This window comes from Microplitis demolitor, chromosome 1, assembly GCF_026212275.2.
Source record: "Microplitis demolitor isolate Queensland-Clemson2020A chromosome 1, iyMicDemo2.1a, whole genome shotgun sequence".
NCBI lineage: Eukaryota > Metazoa > Arthropoda > Insecta > Hymenoptera > Braconidae > Microplitis > Microplitis demolitor.
Window position 1 is genome coordinate 20,873,466 of NC_068545.1, and position 17,408 is coordinate 20,890,873.

Consider the following 17,408-nt stretch of genomic DNA (forward strand, 5'->3'; position numbering starts at 1 on the left):
ACATATTTATTTTTAGTAGTCAATCATAAATAATTATATTTACTCGAATTTTTTATTGAAATTATTATTATTATTAAATAATATAAATGTAAGTAGAAGAATGTGATTTTGTTTATTGAATTATAATTTCAAGTTATTTAAATCTAGAAATTAAAAAAAAGTGATAGTATATATTATTAGTATAGTTATTAATTAAGATTGATGGTATTTAAAAGTATAAGAATACAAAATCGTGCTAAATGGTATGAATGTTGATTGATTTTAGTGTCTAACCATCACAATTGTTTCCAAAAGTTTGGATTTTGTTGCAGTCGCCGCTCAAACGTCTCATACCAGCTCTGCACCGATGACAGTGGTACGAAATTTTCAGTCGGGTTTGGAACCATCTGGGACTGAGTCACTGAGAAACTCGACACGTAGTTCAAGAAATTTATTATCATCTTTTGGGCAAATTTAACGTGTGATTCAGTGGTGGTGGAGGCAACGAGCGCTGCTTGGGGTTCAATAACAGACAGCGGCTCGACGGATATTCCTATTTGTGCAGAGTGTGATATTTTAGCACCGAATATTCCTACATTGCTGTTTTCAAACTCGTGATTTTTTTTCAAATCAGATATACGGAATATCGCTGATGGTTTTGAATTGGAAATGTAACCTAAAAATTGCCAGTTCGGGGGCGCGTTTGGATCCGGCCAACTGAAATACACTAGAATTTAATGTATTTATTAAGTAAAAAAATATTATTGTTAATTTATTAATTAATTATTAATCAATACCTGCGCCACCCATTCCCTCAGGAAGAGGTATTGTACCTGTAAGAAAAATAACAATATGATTGACATTGTCCGCATCTGGTACATTTATCAAAAATTGGTTATCACTTATTTGCTGGAAATCTGTCTGTACCTGAAAATTAATTTAATTGTTTAATTACTAATTTATATTTCAAGTAATGTATATAATAAATTTAAATCAACTGTTTATTACCAGACGACCGGACACAATTATACCCAACATTGTATTCTAAAATATTCAATTATTTTATTATTCTTAGAACATAATCAGTCAGCTAGAAAATATTGTGATGAATAATCCAGGGCGCACTTTCTTGTTTATATTTTCGGACGTTTTTGAATCAGACAGTAGATAATGAATACAATAATTATTTATAAAATATATATTTATAACAAATCATAACCACAATGTAAATGCAGAGATCAGTTTACAATGAAAAATTTGTTACGATTGTTTTAACCCATCAAAATTTTTATTAAATTGGCGTCGCTCAAATCGCGCCTTGCGGATTCCACTTTTTAAAATTGATAAATAATTTTAAATGAAAATTAAAAGGTCATATAATATAATAATAATTTTTAAATAAATAATTACTAATTATTTAAATTTATTTTGTTAAATATTTTTTAGTTTAATTTTGCTGTCACAATAAAAAGCAAGATGGCGCTAGTTTGAAGTTTTTTAAATTCAAAAATAACCGGGAATTTTAAAAATACATATAGTTGTGTCGTAAGTATAAAACTTTTCTTTGTTGATAAAACATTCACGTAATTTGGAGTATATATAAATATGAACGCATCAAAAACTCCAACGTGTTTGTCAATAAAATATTTAAAAAATAAAATAAAGTCGTTGCAATTCAAGGACTTGGATATTTTTGTAGTTAACTTTGTTTTATCATATCAAAGAAAAAAATGTATATATATGTGTATATATATAAAATAAAACGATGAGCAATTATCTCTAAAAAAAAGATAAGTGTTATACTTATTGAATTTCTAAGTCATATATTTATTGTCATTTACAATTAAGTAATCGGATCCCACTTGCGTATCACTAAAAAAAAAAAATTAATTAATTTTTTATCTTCATTAAATTTCAATTTGGTGTATTTATTATTTTTAAAATTATCTCTGCGCTCAAGTTCAATATTAAATAAAAACTAATCAGTGATAAACTCAAAATGATATTAAAAAATACTCAGTGGAATACGAAACACTCAACTAAACGCAAGTTTGATTTAAAATAAAAACTCGTCATATTTAAGTATATAAAAATTATAAATAAAAATGATCGATAAGAAAAAAGTAAAAAATCTTAAGTTGAATCCATGTGCTTAGTAATATTATAAAATGACGAAATTATTAGTTAATCAAATAAAATAGACATTAAAGCATACTATAAACAATATTAAATTCATATGTACTCATATTTATAAATATATATGTTATATTTTTATATACACATTTAATTTCCTACAAAACTGTGATACCATATTTGATCAAGAAGAAACTAAATAACGTTTGGCGTTTAACGCTTTCTCGTTCCTTTCTATTTCCATCTCGTTTTATCACCCGCGTTAAACATTTAAACAACAACAAACATGACAAAGACACACAATACGAATCGATGATAAAGAAAGAAACCTCGTAGGAAAGAGATAAATGAATTGCGATATATAAAAGTAGAAGGGATCAAAATGAAACTCGGTTGGCGGTTCGCGGTTCGTGTTCATTCGTCCGTTTCTTCGTTTGTGTCCGTATAGTTTTTTATATAAATGTACATGCACTACGTATAAGTATAATATATATATATATATATAGCAGTGTGTCAAGTTGACAGTGTGACATCACGCTTCATTGTTAGAGGTTTACGTCATTCTTTTTATACATTTTACATTAGTACGTGTGCGATCCGTGAGTGGAGACGACGCACACGCAAAATTTTTTAGCTGCCGCAAAAACACTCTTTACAATCTTGTCCCTTGTGTCTACACAACTCGTTGTTTATCATAATACATACATATATATATACACATATTACATTTAACAATGCAAATATAAAACAATAATTATACAATATTATTTGTATGGTCATAAATTTATTTACATTCCCTGTGATATTTGTTTATTTAATTTGCTTTTTTTTATCGGTCAGCAATCGCTGAGTTAATTTTTAAAAAGTCATATTTTATAACATTACTTTTTAAACAAGATTGTAAAGATATTTTAAAATAGTTTTTCAAAATTATTTAATATCATGTGAAAATATTTGAATTTTTTAAATTTATTAAAAATGTCGAGGTAAGTTTTTAGTTTGCGAATTATTTTTATTTAATAAACTAGTTTGCAAATCTTTAATATTTTGTGATAATGTGTGTCATATATATTATTAGTTTATATATATATAAATTTTGAAAATGACTTTTTTATTTTTAAATTATTATTTTTGTTTACTTTACGTCGCGCGATAATTTGGATTAGAAAAAGTTTTGTATATATTTAAATGAATATTTATGTGGATATATGTTGGTATATATAGATATATATGTTGCTCAGAGTATAATTCCGTTTTTGCTTTTCAGAGTTGAGCGCACGATGCCGTGTGTGTTGATTCTTTCATTTTAAATATAACGGTGTGTATAAATAAGTATGAGCAATAGCGCGAGTACGCAAGGTTGCTGTCGTCGATGATGATTTTGCGGAGAGTTTGAATAGTTATTTACCATTAATGTTAATTTTTAATCGAACGAGTATAAGAAGGAAGTAATAAACTACAATAGCATTGTTGTTAGCTCGGGACATGATATGAGTAAGTAGGAACTACTCCGAAGGAAACAAATAATTACATCAAGTTTTTAAAAGAGACAGAGACGAAAGATCGAGGAATTGAGAAAATGAAAGCAATCGATGAGATAGAAATGTAGAGGGAATTTAATTGAAAAGTGATAGCGCGTATGTTCATATGCATACATATATATAAATAAATACATATGTGTACTTGTTTGGAGTGTGTACTCAAACAGTGTAGGGTCTATACTCTCGAGGTTTTAGCAAGGTTAGTCAATAACATATACATAAACATAAACTTTTATTTAATAATATTATCTGGAGTAATACAAGTTAATGTATTATTATTTATACCACCGACGTAAAATAATATTTTTGTGAATAATAAGTGTGTTAATTATTGCCGTAAGTTCGCGTAATTAAAAACACGATATTGGAGTTCGTTATAATTACATGTTTTATTGATTTTTAACAGTTGCTTTTCTTTATTGTTTCAGGACAAGGATCACGCTCTAGACTTACGACAAATCATATCTTGTTTTTGGATATTAACGTTATTTAACAATGGGAATTATAAATGTTATTATTAAAGTTTATTTACGATCTCAATTTTTTGTTAATTTATGTAAGTATTATTAGTGTATTGATTTAAAGTTTGTGGAATTTTTTAGTAATTATTTTTTTTATTTGTATGTATGAAATTACGAAACGATACTTTACTTAACTTTGATTTTTAATGTCTTGATAAGAATCTAAATTACATTAAATTTTATTATATTTATTTTTGGAAGCATTATTCACAGTGATCATTATTATGAATGGTGGTTTCTCCGTGTTATTGAGTCTTAATAGCATGATTATAGATAAAAAAAACGATGACCCATCTCTATAATAGTGAATTTAATAAAAAAAATAAACGTCAAACGTGACGCATACGAAGTAAAGTATCGATCTACGCGTATAAATCATTATTATTTATAATCATTTGTAATAATTTATTTTGTTGGTGTATTTAGGTGAATCAAATAATAATGAACTTGTCAGTTGTCGAGAATCAAGGGCGTGAGATGTTGCAGCAGGCAGAAGACTGCTCTGAAGAAAATCCTGATACCTGTATAATGATCGGAAACTTGAGTACATTTACAAGGATACTTGCACAATTGTGCGAACAGCGGTATTTATTTATTTCTTTATATAAATTTTGTTCCTCTCTTAATTCAAAAACATTTAATTCAAATTTTTAAAAAACACATAATATTTATTTGTTACAAAATAAAAATATAATTATTTTGTAGCCAACTCCAATGTTGGAGACTTTTCAAGATGACGAAATAAGAGACATTATGTGTCTTACTGCAAAAGGATTTGATATTAAAAAAGTATGTCTATTTAAAACAGTTTTTTATTCTTACGAATAACTGTTTTTTTTCTTTTCTTTTTTTTTTTTTTTATTAATTTATGTTTATTACAACACGTTTTATTATTATTGTTATTACTACATTTATTTAATATTATTCACGTGCGTTGGTGTTGTGTTTGAAGCATCTAATTTTTTTAAGTATCAAATCCATCTGCGACTGTATTTTGTTTTAAATAATAATAAGCTTTCAATATCCTGAGTCAGCCAGTGACTAAATTCACTTCTTTAATAACCTATATTTTTTTCATTTGTTTGTTTTTAACTTTTACAGAGCAACTGTTCCTATGAGTGCCTCTCATTCGTTACACTGTAATGGAAATGAAAATAATGGTAAAATTGGATCAAGTAAGTGAACCACAATAACTTAATTCAGTCCACTCAGGTTCTATTTACTTTATTTAAAATTAAATCTTTATTAGAAAGGATGGCGTATCAAGTATTTTTGGGTGGATCCTGTAATCCTACAACCTGGCGTTCAGAGATAGCGATTCCTACACTTCAAAGACTTGGAATTACTTATTATAATCCGGTTAGAATAATAGTTAATTATTTTTTTCTGCATGTTGACTAAGTTATTAAATTTATTTTTTTTTATTTCCAGCAAGTCTCTCAATGGGGACCGGAACTAATAGCTCAGGAATACGAGGCAAAAGAAACGGCACAAGTTTTGCTTTTTGTAATTGATAATGAAACTCGTAATACTGCTAGTATTATTGAGGCGGCTCAATTAGCGGCAACGCGAAGTCATTCATTAGTACTTGTTGTTTATCATTACCAACAAAATCAAAAGATTTTAGGAGAAACCATATCCGCACAGTGAGATTCATTTAATTTAATTTCATTTTTTTATTTTAATTACTGTACAAAAAAAATATTTATTTATATTTTTATATTTATAGGGAATATTGTGATTTAATGAATGGACTTTTAGTACTTGAATATTTTATGGAGAGACAACGAATTCCTATATTTGAAAGTATTTCCGGCGCTTTAAATGGAACTTCAAAAGTAATTTTGTGAATATATTTTCATAATAAAAAATTGTAAATTTAATTTTAATAATTAATTTTATATATTTTTATGTAGATCCTTCGAGAAGAAATAAATGTTCAAGATTTGAACCACGAAGATGGAATGAAACCTGTGCAGAATTCTACTCATAAAAATGGCGTCGATACGATGTAAATATTATTTTTAAAAATTTAGTTATTTACTAAAAATCATTAGATATTTAAATATATAAGGAAATTTTTAAAATAATTATTTAAAATTTATTCTGGACTATTTTTGTGCAGAACATTAAAAGAAGTGTTTAATTCTATCGATGTCAATCATACGGGACTCGTTCGTTTAGAAGATGTAATTATGCTCTTTCTTTTTAAAATTTTTTTTGTGGTAAAATAATTTTTATTTTATTTTTAAAACCATATTTATATGCTTAGGCCTGGAGAGCGCTGCAATCAAGTATTAAGTGCAATATGTCAATGTCAGAATTATTTAATGTCATTAGTAAATCAGGTATAGTAAAAAAAAAATAATTGAAAGAAATTAAATAATTAATTGAATAAAATTGATAATTAATTTTATCATAGATTCCTATGATAGTGTAATGAAAAACTGTTCGAGTATAGAAGATTTAGCAGAGCAACAAATAAATTTAGAACAATTTTGGGCGTTAGCGAATGAATGGATGCAACGCTCGAAAAACAATACAACAACATGTGAAGGTAATTAATCATATTTATTAATAAAAAATAATATAAATTGTAAAATAAATAATTTTTTTTACTAGACTGGATGCACAGTCATGTGCCTGATTCAGAGAAACGTGATTTGTATATTGGCGTCGTTGGTAAAGATCACATTTGGTTGGAATCATCTGCCATACCGCTGATTGAGTAAATATTAATTAATAATAATTAGAAGGGTTAATGACAGGCCAATGTCTTTATATACGAAAATTGATTAAAATTTATAGATCAGTGGGACTATCGTTAAACCGACCGAGTACAAATGATTACACAGTGATGACATTGCCCTCAGAATTACAACGAATGAAAAGCTCACGAGTAATTTTATTAGTATTACCTCAGCATTCACGAGGTATTGCTATTGCCGCATTGGCAGCTCATTTAATTGGACTACGCGCTAAGCTCGTCCTTTGTATACAATTAATGCCAGACGGCTGTGTTGTTTCCGGTGAAAAGGTAATTTTACAAATTGACATTCTTACTATCAGCTAGAAATTTTTCATTACGAAATTTTAAGAAGTGCAGTTGACAAGTTTTACTACTGAGGATGTTAATAATCTTTAGATTTTTAAGTCTTCAATAAAAAGATCATACTCTCCCTTGTTTTTATATATTTTTGAAACCTTTTTGCCTATTTCTACATTGACTTTACCCTTTATTTTTGCGGCTGTGGCCCAACTTGTACTTATACTGTACTGCATCATTACGATGATGCCCTACAACCTCACCTTAAGAAAAAGAACTATAAATTGAAAAATGGCAAGTAATATGATGATAGTGATCAGTAAATACTATCAATCTAAATAGTAATTCTTTAATTTATAATTAAAACGTAAAAAATTATAAGATAAATATTTAAATTTGACACGTATGACAAAATTAATTCTTTGGAATGTAACAATTCTCTGCATTGACATCCAGGTTCCGGGTTGTAATTTCACACACTAATTTTCAAAGTTCCTTTCTTTCTGTGTAATTATTATTTGTTAATTAATAAATTATTTTTGTTACAGTTGACCGAGCAAGCTACAAAAGACTACAACCGCGGTAGGATGTATCTCTCGGACTATGCAAAGCGCGAAAGTGTACCTGTATTTCAGAAGATCGCTGACGCACTACAGCACGCGATAAAGCTAGTTCAAAGTTCCTGTTGACTTATATAATAATAATAATTATTATTAATTTGATTTCTAATCGATATTTTTTTAAAAATTATTTTTACTTTGCTGTAACAATTTAGGTGCACTCATACAATTGACTAATTTATTTTTATTCGATTCATAATTCATCCGCGCTTCTGTCGTGTTCCTTTATCTCTGAGTCGGATATTTTTTAACTGACCCGCTAAGGATTCATTTCATCTGTCGTTATTAATTTTTATATTTTTACTTAATTACTATTCTGTTAATCTATTATTATTATTATTGTAATAATAATCGTGAGAATCCGATAATGACTGTGTACTTACTACACATTCGTGAAAATGATTTATGATAAATTTTGAGCTTTAATATTAATGTAATATTATTAATACTATTATTATTATCATCATTATTATTATTATTGTTATTATGTCATTTTTATCATTATCATTGTAACTTTTATTCATTTGAGACAACGCCATTGTTTATCATTTATTTTGTAAAAATTATTTTTAAATGTCTTGTTAGTTAATTAAATTTTTTTTATTTTATTATTTTTAAGGTAACATTTTTTTTTTTTTTAAATCTTAATGATGAGATAAGATAACTACTGTTGTGCAGTTATTGGATACTTAATTATTAACCGACAAAAAGACAATATATCCGTTAAGTTAACGATCAAAAAATTATTTATCGTAATTTATAGATCTATAAAAGAAAAACCGAATTTACTTGAGTAAATTAAAATTTAAATATAATAAAACCTGTCGCGTTAATTTTTGTCTGAAAAAAAATAATCTCATAAAATTAAAAAAAAAAAATTTAATTTGAATTTATCGGATAGTAAAAAATATTTTAATTATTTTAAAAAATTTCATAACTAATGACAAGTAAATCTTTACAAATATTAAGATAATTTGATTATTATTATTATTATAGTTTTTATTATTTCCCGAATGAATTTTATAAAATATTAATTTTAAGTATATATTATTTATTTATATTTTTTTCAATTACAAAAATGTGAAAAAACTTACCATAAATAAATTTATTAAATGATAAAGTAATCATCTAGTATATTAAGAATTGTTTTTATTTAAAAAATACCGGCTTATATTTTTCAATGATAATAATACTGGAATCATTACTGGTAGAAATAATGGAATATATACTGCGTACCTGGTTAAAAATATAATCAGTGAGTAATGATATTTTTTTATGGGGTTTATTATTACAAATTAAAATACTTACTTTTGATCATCAGGAAAATATAAAAGTGCTAATAACGACGGATCTGTAAAAGCCATTTCCGCGGTGACAAACGATTCTTTGCTTAAAGAAAAACCTTCCATTAGTTCTCCATCGAGGAGTTTTTCCGCTGACTGATGAATTAGGTCAAGGGCTGACTTAATTCTATTTCCGACAGTTTCAGTAATAACAATATTACTAATTTCCTCAAGAAGTTGCGCCAACGATTGTAGAGTCAGTTTTGCTGAAGTCAGTTGTTCGATAGCACGGACACGTAAAAGTGCGTCGAATTCCCAATCTCGGAGAATTGATTCTCCAGGTGTGGGTGTGACCGTCACACCAGAGATTTTATAATTCTAGGAATGATAAATAAAATAATAATCGATGGAAAAATTTATATAGTAGTCAACAAAACTTACAGGCTCGGGAATTCCCAACAGGAGTCTCAGCTGTGATAAAAAGACGCCCATTACTGTAACGGCATTCGGAACAACTTCAACAGGTTTGTCATCATTTTTTTCAAGTACTTGTTTGCAAACATCAGTTGGTGAGTTTGAAATAACAACACCACCCCATCGCGGAGATAAAAAAGCTTTGACATTATTTACAGAGTTGGATTTATGCCCGCTTTTAGTATAAATATACAGTGGCGATTGATCACAAGGAACTGTGTACATAACAAGATTTATACAAGGATGCAAACTCACTTGTGAAGCTGAAACATAATTTATTACAATTATTAATATTTCATTGCTCAGATAATTTATTATTGTATTTTTTTTTTCGGTAGTTGTTTGGAGTCGCGTCTGGTCACATTCTTAAAATATAAATGTAAATAAAAATAATTTTTCTAGCCGTTGAGAAAGATAACAGAGAAGTGAAAATAGCAATGCAGTTTTTATATCTGGTATTTGTAAATATACGGGCAGTCTGAGGTAAGATCCGTTCGATAGCTTTACTGAGGAGAGAACCGTACACGGAATGAAACTTTGCACTAACGTGCATGGATAATAATCCCAAAGAAATTTAAGTCCACGTATTTTAAAATTTAACCGGAAGTAGTATTTTGAAAACAAGATAATTGATAGGTAAAGAAATGACATGAACAGCCGCGATAGGAAACTGTCACCTTTTATTTTATATGATTTATGTAATACCTAATTTTTTTTCTAGCGGCGTTATCAATTGTGGTAAAATACTTTCAGATAAAGCATAATGTCTTCCAAGTTCACTACTATCAGGAATTTGTTTCGGTGTTATATCCAGTGGCACTAAGTACAGCCATTGTGATTTAACGGAAAAATTTGCTATGACTGACAGTTGGTCTAAGAAAGGCTCCAGATAATCTAAAAATAAATACCAGTTTAAATAATTAAAAAAATTAATTTAAATTTAAATATAAAATACCTCTAGTTATATTTGACAAGTTCCATTTAATTGATAGTTTATCAGGATCTGGATTGACAACCGTAAGCAATATGTCGTAAGTTGAACTTGGTGGAAATCTGCGACGATTTTCTTCATCTAAACTGTATTTTGTTGGATCGGTCATTGCGTTTCTTGTTAGAATCAATGATTCGTCTCTAAGAATCATGTGGGACAGTATGTGTACCAGTTTAGATCCATCTAAAAAAATATTCCAACATTTAATTACAATGCTTAATTGTCATATCAACTGCAATATCAATATTAATATCAATTTACCTGTTTGCGGGGGAAAAAAAATAGCTCGATGATGGCCAACAATTATTTCATTTAAATTCGGCGCTTCGAGAAATAATAAATCACCGATTCCAATGTCAAATGTACGCGCGATTTTTTCATGGTCATGCTGCGTGAAGGCAGAATTTACAAGATTCTTTGAAATTACTTCAAATGACACTTTGAGGCTGTACAATGCTAAAATAATAAGAGTATAAATTTATTATATTATACATACATATTATGAAATATATATTTACTTAATTTATTATGTAATGGAGGATATGAATTACTAATAATTAAAATGTATCTATACACTAGATTAATATCTCGATTGTTTTATTTAATCATCGTATCAACATTTTTAAACTTGTAGTGGTTAATATCAACAACATATATTATCTAATACTGCGCGTGGGAAATTTTATATATAAATGAATTTTTTTAATGGTAATTAAATTATTCATATGTCCTTACTTGAATTTTCAAATGCCGTTTTAATTTGGTTTGTTATAAATTGCGCGCGTTGTTCAGATCTTGTTGCGACTAAAATATTACCGCGGATTTTAATATTCAAATTTGATAATTCTGCTATTCCGGAGTATGGGAGAGTAACACGTGGTACTGCTGTCGTATGCCACCATAAAGGAACTCCAATTCCCAGTAATAAAAATGCAAATGATATACTTGCATACAGCCGATATTTTTCTGCAACATAATTAATTATTTATTGCTTATAACTTTTGAAAAAAATATGAATAATTATGATGATTCTAGTTGACAATTAATTTAAAAAAAAAATGCACATGTAAAAAATTAAAAAAACTATCAGTGCAATTTTTAAAAAAATTTTTTAAATAATTTATTGCTTTGAAAAAAATAAAAAATTATTAGACGTTGGCTAACTTCAGTATCATAATTATTTATATTTAAATTTAATACTCATTTTATTTATAAATTATGTTCGTTATTTATATATCATTGATATTTTTTAAAAAAACAAAAATTTATTTATAAAAAATCCGTATTATTTTTAAACCTCTACATTCATCCATTTTAAAAATATACATATATTTTTTTATCTAAAAAATAAAATTTATTGTGTTAATAAAGTTTCTTCATGAATAAACAATACAAAGACGTTCGTAATTCTATTACACATTACAATTAGTATCAAAAATTAAATTTTTACTTGTCATTATATGAGTACTGATAAAAAAAAATTAAATTATGTTTTCGTAATAACATTTACCTGCAGGCATTAAGATATCTATTTACTATGAAGATAACGTTAATTTAAAGAAAAAAAACTATCAAGTGGAAATTAAATCTTAAACAATTTTTTTTTATTTTATATTTAATATATAAACTTAAATAAAATTTTTTAAAATAAATAGATATACGAAAAGTATTTTTAAACTCGTGGCAATACCAACGACGTCACAACAGCCTTCTTAAACTCGCTAAAAGAAGTACGACGAAAAACCCATGACAATGAATAGGGTGATAAAAGAAGGGGGGAAAGTTGAAACAAACTACAACCCGTTGCAGTCCATAACCAGAACCCAAACGCTGAGGGTCTTCAGTTCTCTAATTCCTGCACCGGTCATAAGTTCATGTGCATACTGTACATTTATTTTACAATACTCATTAATTTATCTTCAAGTTTTTAAATTTATTATTTTGTTATCATTTAAATATTTATTTTAAATTGTGATCAGTGGTTATTATAAATACTATTTATTTTATAAATAAAATTAATATTCAAGTGTCTTTTTTTTGTGTAATAAATTACCGCAGTTTGTATTTTAATAAATGATTAATTTAATTTATAATTATTGATCGGATAAATAATAAATAAATTAAACAAGCTGATAAATTAGTATATATAAGCGTTGTTTTCTAAATAAACACGTGTTCATTGTTTATTTCTTCGTACGTTTAAATGCTGGTGTAACTCCAAAAAAAAAATAAGACTTTATTTGAATAAAATAATTATCATTTTTTTTAACGAAGGTGAGTTTCGTTTGAATAATAAATATAATAATATGGAGTGGATAGTTAAAAATAATTAAGAGGTGAAAATTTTTGAAGAATTTGAATTATGAATTTATCTGTAGGATAAGGAAGTGTAATTAATGTTTCGAGTAATGGTTAGATATAAATGAAACTATTCGGTTGGTATTTATCGTCATGGTCAGTACAATTGTTATGAGTAAACTGAGCTATGTAAAATTATAAAATAAAAAAGTGAACATGGTGAAAATTCTCGTTAATGTGACGGGTTAACGTGTCAATTGAAGCTATCGCTGGATAAAACGGCAGCTGCATTTAGTCTTGTCAATATAGCACGATGTTGAAATTTAATTCTAGTTACTTGGATATATAAATTTAATATAAATAAATAAATAAATAATAATAATTATTTAGAAAAAATATATATTTTGAATGAGTGTGAATGTAAATGACAGATGGGAGTTTTTTAAATTTTTGAATAAATAAATAAAATGTTAGTAGAGTAAAAATTTAAAAATTTTTCTTGAGATGAATAATCAGCACGCGCTTTTTTTTAAATTTCATTATTTTAGTTTATTTATTTGAAATTTACAAATTCTCATGTCTGATACATTCACACTCATATATTTTAAATATGATACTCAAGTTAGTCGACGAGTAATAATTTTTTTATTTTTTTAAAAACAAAAAATTTCAAAAAATTGCATGAGTGTGAATGTAGCAGACATTAGACAAACGTAAAATTATTAATAAATAGAGTAAATAATTAATAAAATAAAATTTTTAAAAAATGGGCATTTAAAAATTTTTAAATTAATAAGTGTAATTTTTATAAATATTATTTTCTTAATTATTTACTCTATTTATTTATAATTTTAAATTTGTCTGATGTCTGCTACATTCACACTCATAAAATTGCACCTATAGATTGTTTAATTTTCTACAAATGCATATTTATAGTTTTTTTCTTTGTAGCTGATTTGTTGAAAGAAAAATCCGAAAATTTTTAATTATCTTCTAACTTTAGGATGATATTTTGAATATGAGTGTGAATGTAACTGACAACTGTCAGTTTTTAAATTTTGGAATAAATAAGTAAACAAAGAGTAAGTAGAGTAAAAATTAAAAAACGCATGTGTAGATAATTGAAAAATTAACACGTGCAGTTTTTAAAATTTCATTATTTCAATTTATTTATTTAAAATTTATAAATTGTTTCACGTCTGATAAATTCAAACTCATATTTTAAATAACTGTTATCTTATATTTTAGTGCTGTCGATGTTTAGATATGATTAGAAAAGTTAATTTTTATGAGTTAACAATTTGAGTTTTAACAAAATGTAAATATTTTTTTTTTTTTATAAACATATCTTTTTAATAATAATTATAATTTTATATGTTTCAGTAATATGTAATGTTGAAGAATAAAAAAATTTAGTACTCTAACAACTGATAAGGATCAAAATGGTTTCTCAAACAGACGATACTGTTGTAAAAGTAGAAGATGATGTTACAGGGTGAGTAAAAAACGTAATTAATCAACTAATTACATGTAGATAATATTTATTTATTAATTTATTTTATTTATCATGTAGGAAGAAAGATGGCTACTTGAGATTATTGCTAAGATTTATTTGTCTTTATTGGAAGACGTTTGTTTTAATACTATGGCCACTGATACTCTTGCCCTTGATAATAATAAAAAATGAACAAATGTACAAATGTTTATATGTCGTTGCGATAATGGCCATGTACTGGGTTACTGAAAGTTTACCATTGCCAATAACAGGAATGATACCAATAGTCCTCTATCCGCTAATGGGGATTCTGAGCACGGGTGATACATGCGATGCTTATATTAATGATACGACAATAATGTTTCTAGGCAGCCTGATTATAGCTGTCGTCATTGAAAATTCAGGATTACATATGCGAGTTGCGTTACTTATTATTAAATTTATCGGCTGCAGTCATCGGAAGTACGAATATTTTTGTGGTCCTGAAGTTAACAGACAAATTATAATTTTTGAATTTTTTTTCCAACGAATCTTTTCAAATTAAAGTTTCTAATAATTTATGGCTTTGAAAAAATTCAAAAAATTATTAGACGTCGGTTAACTTCAGTATCATACATTTTTTTTTGAATATTATAGAAAAGTCAACATTAATAAGATAATTTATTTATTTATTAGATTAAGTCTTGGTCTTTTTTACGTGACGATGTTTATTTCAATGTGGATTTCAAATACTGCCGCTACAGCTATGATGATTCCTATTATTGAAACAGTTCTCGTAGAATTAGAAGCGGTAATAAAATCCATTGTTTTATTATTATATCACAGTTGTAAATATTTCAACTTCATTTATTTAAATTTATTATTTATTACTTTTTAATAACATATTGTGTATACATTACATGTGCAGCAAGGTCTCGGTGACATGTTTGTGTTTGATGATACGTCTATTAATCAATCAGCAAATCATGATGAAAGGTTTGTTACAATTAAAAGAATCGTAACATAACAACTCTATTATTATTTTATTCTTTTGTGTATCTGATAAGTATCCGCAATTAATTATTAAAAATATTTTTAGATCAAAAAAACCAACACGCAGTACAATGGTCTATTATTTGTCGGCATCGTATGCGTCTAGTATTGGTGGAATCGGTACCATCGTTGGAAGTGGGGTCAATTTAACCCTGAAAGGATTATACGAAGAGTAAATATTATTTAAATTAATTTAATTGACAGCAATTAAAACGACAGTAATTGTAGTTTAGTTTTTTTTATAATCTGTCAGACGATTCAGCGATGGTCCGGGAATAAATTTCGCTTCTTGGATGTTTTATTCCGTGCCACCGATGCTCGTTATGGGCTTCCTCACGTGGCTTTGGCTTCAAGTTATGTACATGGGACTTTTTAGGCCAAAAAGTCAAGACGCACGTGCAATAAATATCGGCGAAGAAGGCGAAAAAGTTGCTAAAGCAGTTATTGATAAAAGATACAGAGATCTTGGGCCTGTTACGTGGTATGAATCCATCGTCGGTTTTCTCTTTATTTCAGTTGTTCTCCTTTGGTTCTTTAGAAAACCTGGATTCGTGCGTGGCTGGCCTACTTACATTACAGACCTGTTAGTTCATTTAAATGTTAATACTCATTATATGTTTACTTTTTTTCTTTTCTTAAATAATTAAGACTTTTTTTTTTTCAGACCAATCAAAGACTCAACGGCCGTTATTGGAATAATTATTTTACTATTTATAATACCGTCCAAATTAGACTTCCTTCATGCGTTTGACAAAGATCCAAGTAAACGACCGACAAAACCATCGGCTGCATTAATTGACTGGAAAACGATTCATCAAAAAATGCACTGGAGTTTGATTTTTGTTCTCGGTGGTGGATTTGCTATTGCTAATGGTAGTAAATACACTGGACTATCTAAAATGCTCGGTGAAGAACTCGGACATCTAAAAAATGTTGATCCATTGATTACGTTATTTATTGTTTGTTTATTTGCTGAAGTAGTCACGGAATTGACAGCCAATGTCGCGGTTGCCAATATCATTGTTCCGGTTTTAGCTGAAATGGTATGAGTACTAATGCGTATTTGGTTCGAGGGTAATAATCACTTTTATTTTTTCAGTGTGTCTCAATAAAAGTTCACCCGCTGTACATGATGCTGCCAGTCGCTCTGTGCTGCTCTTTTTCATTCCACTTGCCAGTCGGTACACCACCAAATGCAATTGTCAGTGCCGCTGGACATATCAAAACTAAAGACTTTATTATCGCTGGAATAGGTCCATCATTGATAACTCTAATAATCACATGTTTATCATGGAGTACGTGGGGTGTTTATGTATTTGATTTACATGAGTTCCCTTCATGGGCTCATGAAAAGTAATATTTTCTTTCCCTAAAAGTATTAATTAATATCTAATGCACTGACATAATATTCATAAATAATGTACATCAATCTCGATAATTATATTTTTGTTGAAAAAAATTTATTCCTTATCATTATCTCCTTATCAATCAGATACTTGTTTACTTATTGTTAATCCAGATATAAATTTATGTCCAGTTTACTCTTGAGTAAATTATTTATAGGGTTTTAATTATTGATACTTTATTTTATTATTTACTCAACTTCTTTTAAATTTTTCGAATATTTTGAACCCTAGAAAAATAATTTGTAGTTTTGTTTGTACACAAGATTGGAAAAAAATTTGGATACGTTTGAGAGGTAAATTAAATTCTCTAAAATCATGAGAAAATTTTTTTAATTAATAACAAAAAAATAATTAAATTAATTGAAACATCAAACAAGTGGATTTAAAAAACAAATTTTCTTATTCATTTGAAATATAATATAAATAATTTATATTTTGTATATTTTATACGATCAATAGTTAGATACCTTTACCTTATACTTGTTTTTTTTAACTGTTTTTTAAACTGAAAAAATTGTAGTAGTATTTACAGTAACTTACCATCAAAATCAATGTCATCATCACTCTGTACATCTGGAGCCATAGTATT

The 17,408-nt window shown here is 27.3% G+C and overlaps 3 protein-coding genes across 3 annotated transcripts; 1 reads left to right on the forward strand and 2 right to left on the reverse strand.

Annotated features, from left to right (window-relative positions):
• Window positions 1-93: 93 nt before the first annotated feature.
• Window positions 94-1,396, reverse strand: LOC103571214 (protein OPI10 homolog). The gene is made up of 3 exons (XM_008549287.3): window positions 988-1,396; window positions 777-906; window positions 94-706 (listed from the first exon to the last, which is right to left on the reverse strand). Exons 1-3 carry the CDS (start codon window positions 1,015-1,017, stop codon window positions 276-278), a joined length of 591 nt encoding a protein of 196 aa, XP_008547509.1. The 5' UTR covers window positions 1,018-1,396; the 3' UTR covers window positions 94-275.
• Window positions 1,397-2,264: 868 nt separating this feature from the next.
• LOC103571303 (uncharacterized) lies at window positions 2,265-16,934 on the forward strand. The gene is made up of 23 exons (XM_053740847.1): window positions 2,265-3,098; window positions 3,380-3,852; window positions 4,082-4,209; window positions 4,601-4,758; window positions 5,276-5,349; window positions 5,424-5,533; window positions 5,606-5,820; window positions 5,904-6,012; window positions 6,091-6,185; window positions 6,300-6,363; window positions 6,447-6,522; window positions 6,597-6,731; window positions 6,797-6,902; window positions 6,983-7,211; window positions 7,769-7,904; window positions 14,345-14,381; window positions 14,460-14,843; window positions 15,057-15,171; window positions 15,289-15,356; window positions 15,460-15,585; window positions 15,667-15,996; window positions 16,078-16,456; window positions 16,513-16,934. Exons 3-23 carry the CDS (start codon window positions 4,162-4,164, stop codon window positions 16,768-16,770), a joined length of 3,252 nt encoding a protein of 1,083 aa, XP_053596822.1. The 5' UTR covers window positions 2,265-3,098; window positions 3,380-3,852; window positions 4,082-4,161; the 3' UTR covers window positions 16,771-16,934.
• Window positions 7,918-12,856, reverse strand: LOC103571212 (GPI transamidase component PIG-S). Its single transcript, XM_008549286.2, has 8 exons — window positions 12,099-12,856; window positions 11,324-11,554; window positions 10,850-11,044; window positions 10,553-10,771; window positions 10,303-10,491; window positions 9,565-9,860; window positions 9,149-9,501; window positions 7,918-9,076 (listed from the first exon to the last, which is right to left on the reverse strand). Exons 1-8 carry the CDS (start codon window positions 12,106-12,108, stop codon window positions 8,977-8,979), a joined length of 1,593 nt encoding a protein of 530 aa, XP_008547508.1. The 5' UTR covers window positions 12,109-12,856; the 3' UTR covers window positions 7,918-8,976.
• Window positions 16,935-17,408: the final 474 nt, after the last annotated feature.

Coding starts and splice junctions, on each gene's coding strand:
- LOC103571212 (XM_008549286.2), bottom strand. Junction 10,772..10,849: donor TTTTTTTCCCCCGCAAACAG/GTAAATTGATAT, acceptor ATATTTTTTTAG/ATGGATCTAAACTGGTACAC. Junction 9,861..10,302: donor GCCGCTAGAAAAAAAATTAG/GTATTACATAAA, acceptor ATTATGTTTCAG/CTTCACAAGTGAGTTTGCAT.
- LOC103571214 (XM_008549287.3), bottom strand. CDS start 1,017: ATGTTGGGTATAATTGTGTCCGGTCGTCTG. Junction 907..987: donor TAATTGTGTCCGGTCGTCTG/GTAATAAACAGT, acceptor ATTAATTTTCAG/GTACAGACAGATTTCCAGCA. Junction 707..776: donor TGAGGGAATGGGTGGCGCAG/GTATTGATTAAT, acceptor ATTAAATTCTAG/TGTATTTCAGTTGGCCGGAT.
- LOC103571303 (XM_053740847.1), top strand. CDS start 4,162: ATGTTATTATTAAAGTTTATTTACGATCTCAATTTTTTGTTAATTTAT. Junction 15,172..15,288: donor TTCTCGTAGAATTAGAAGCG/GTAATAAAATCC, acceptor TTACATGTGCAG/CAAGGTCTCGGTGACATGTT. Junction 15,586..15,666: donor CTGAAAGGATTATACGAAGA/GTAAATATTATT, acceptor ATAATCTGTCAG/ACGATTCAGCGATGGTCCGG.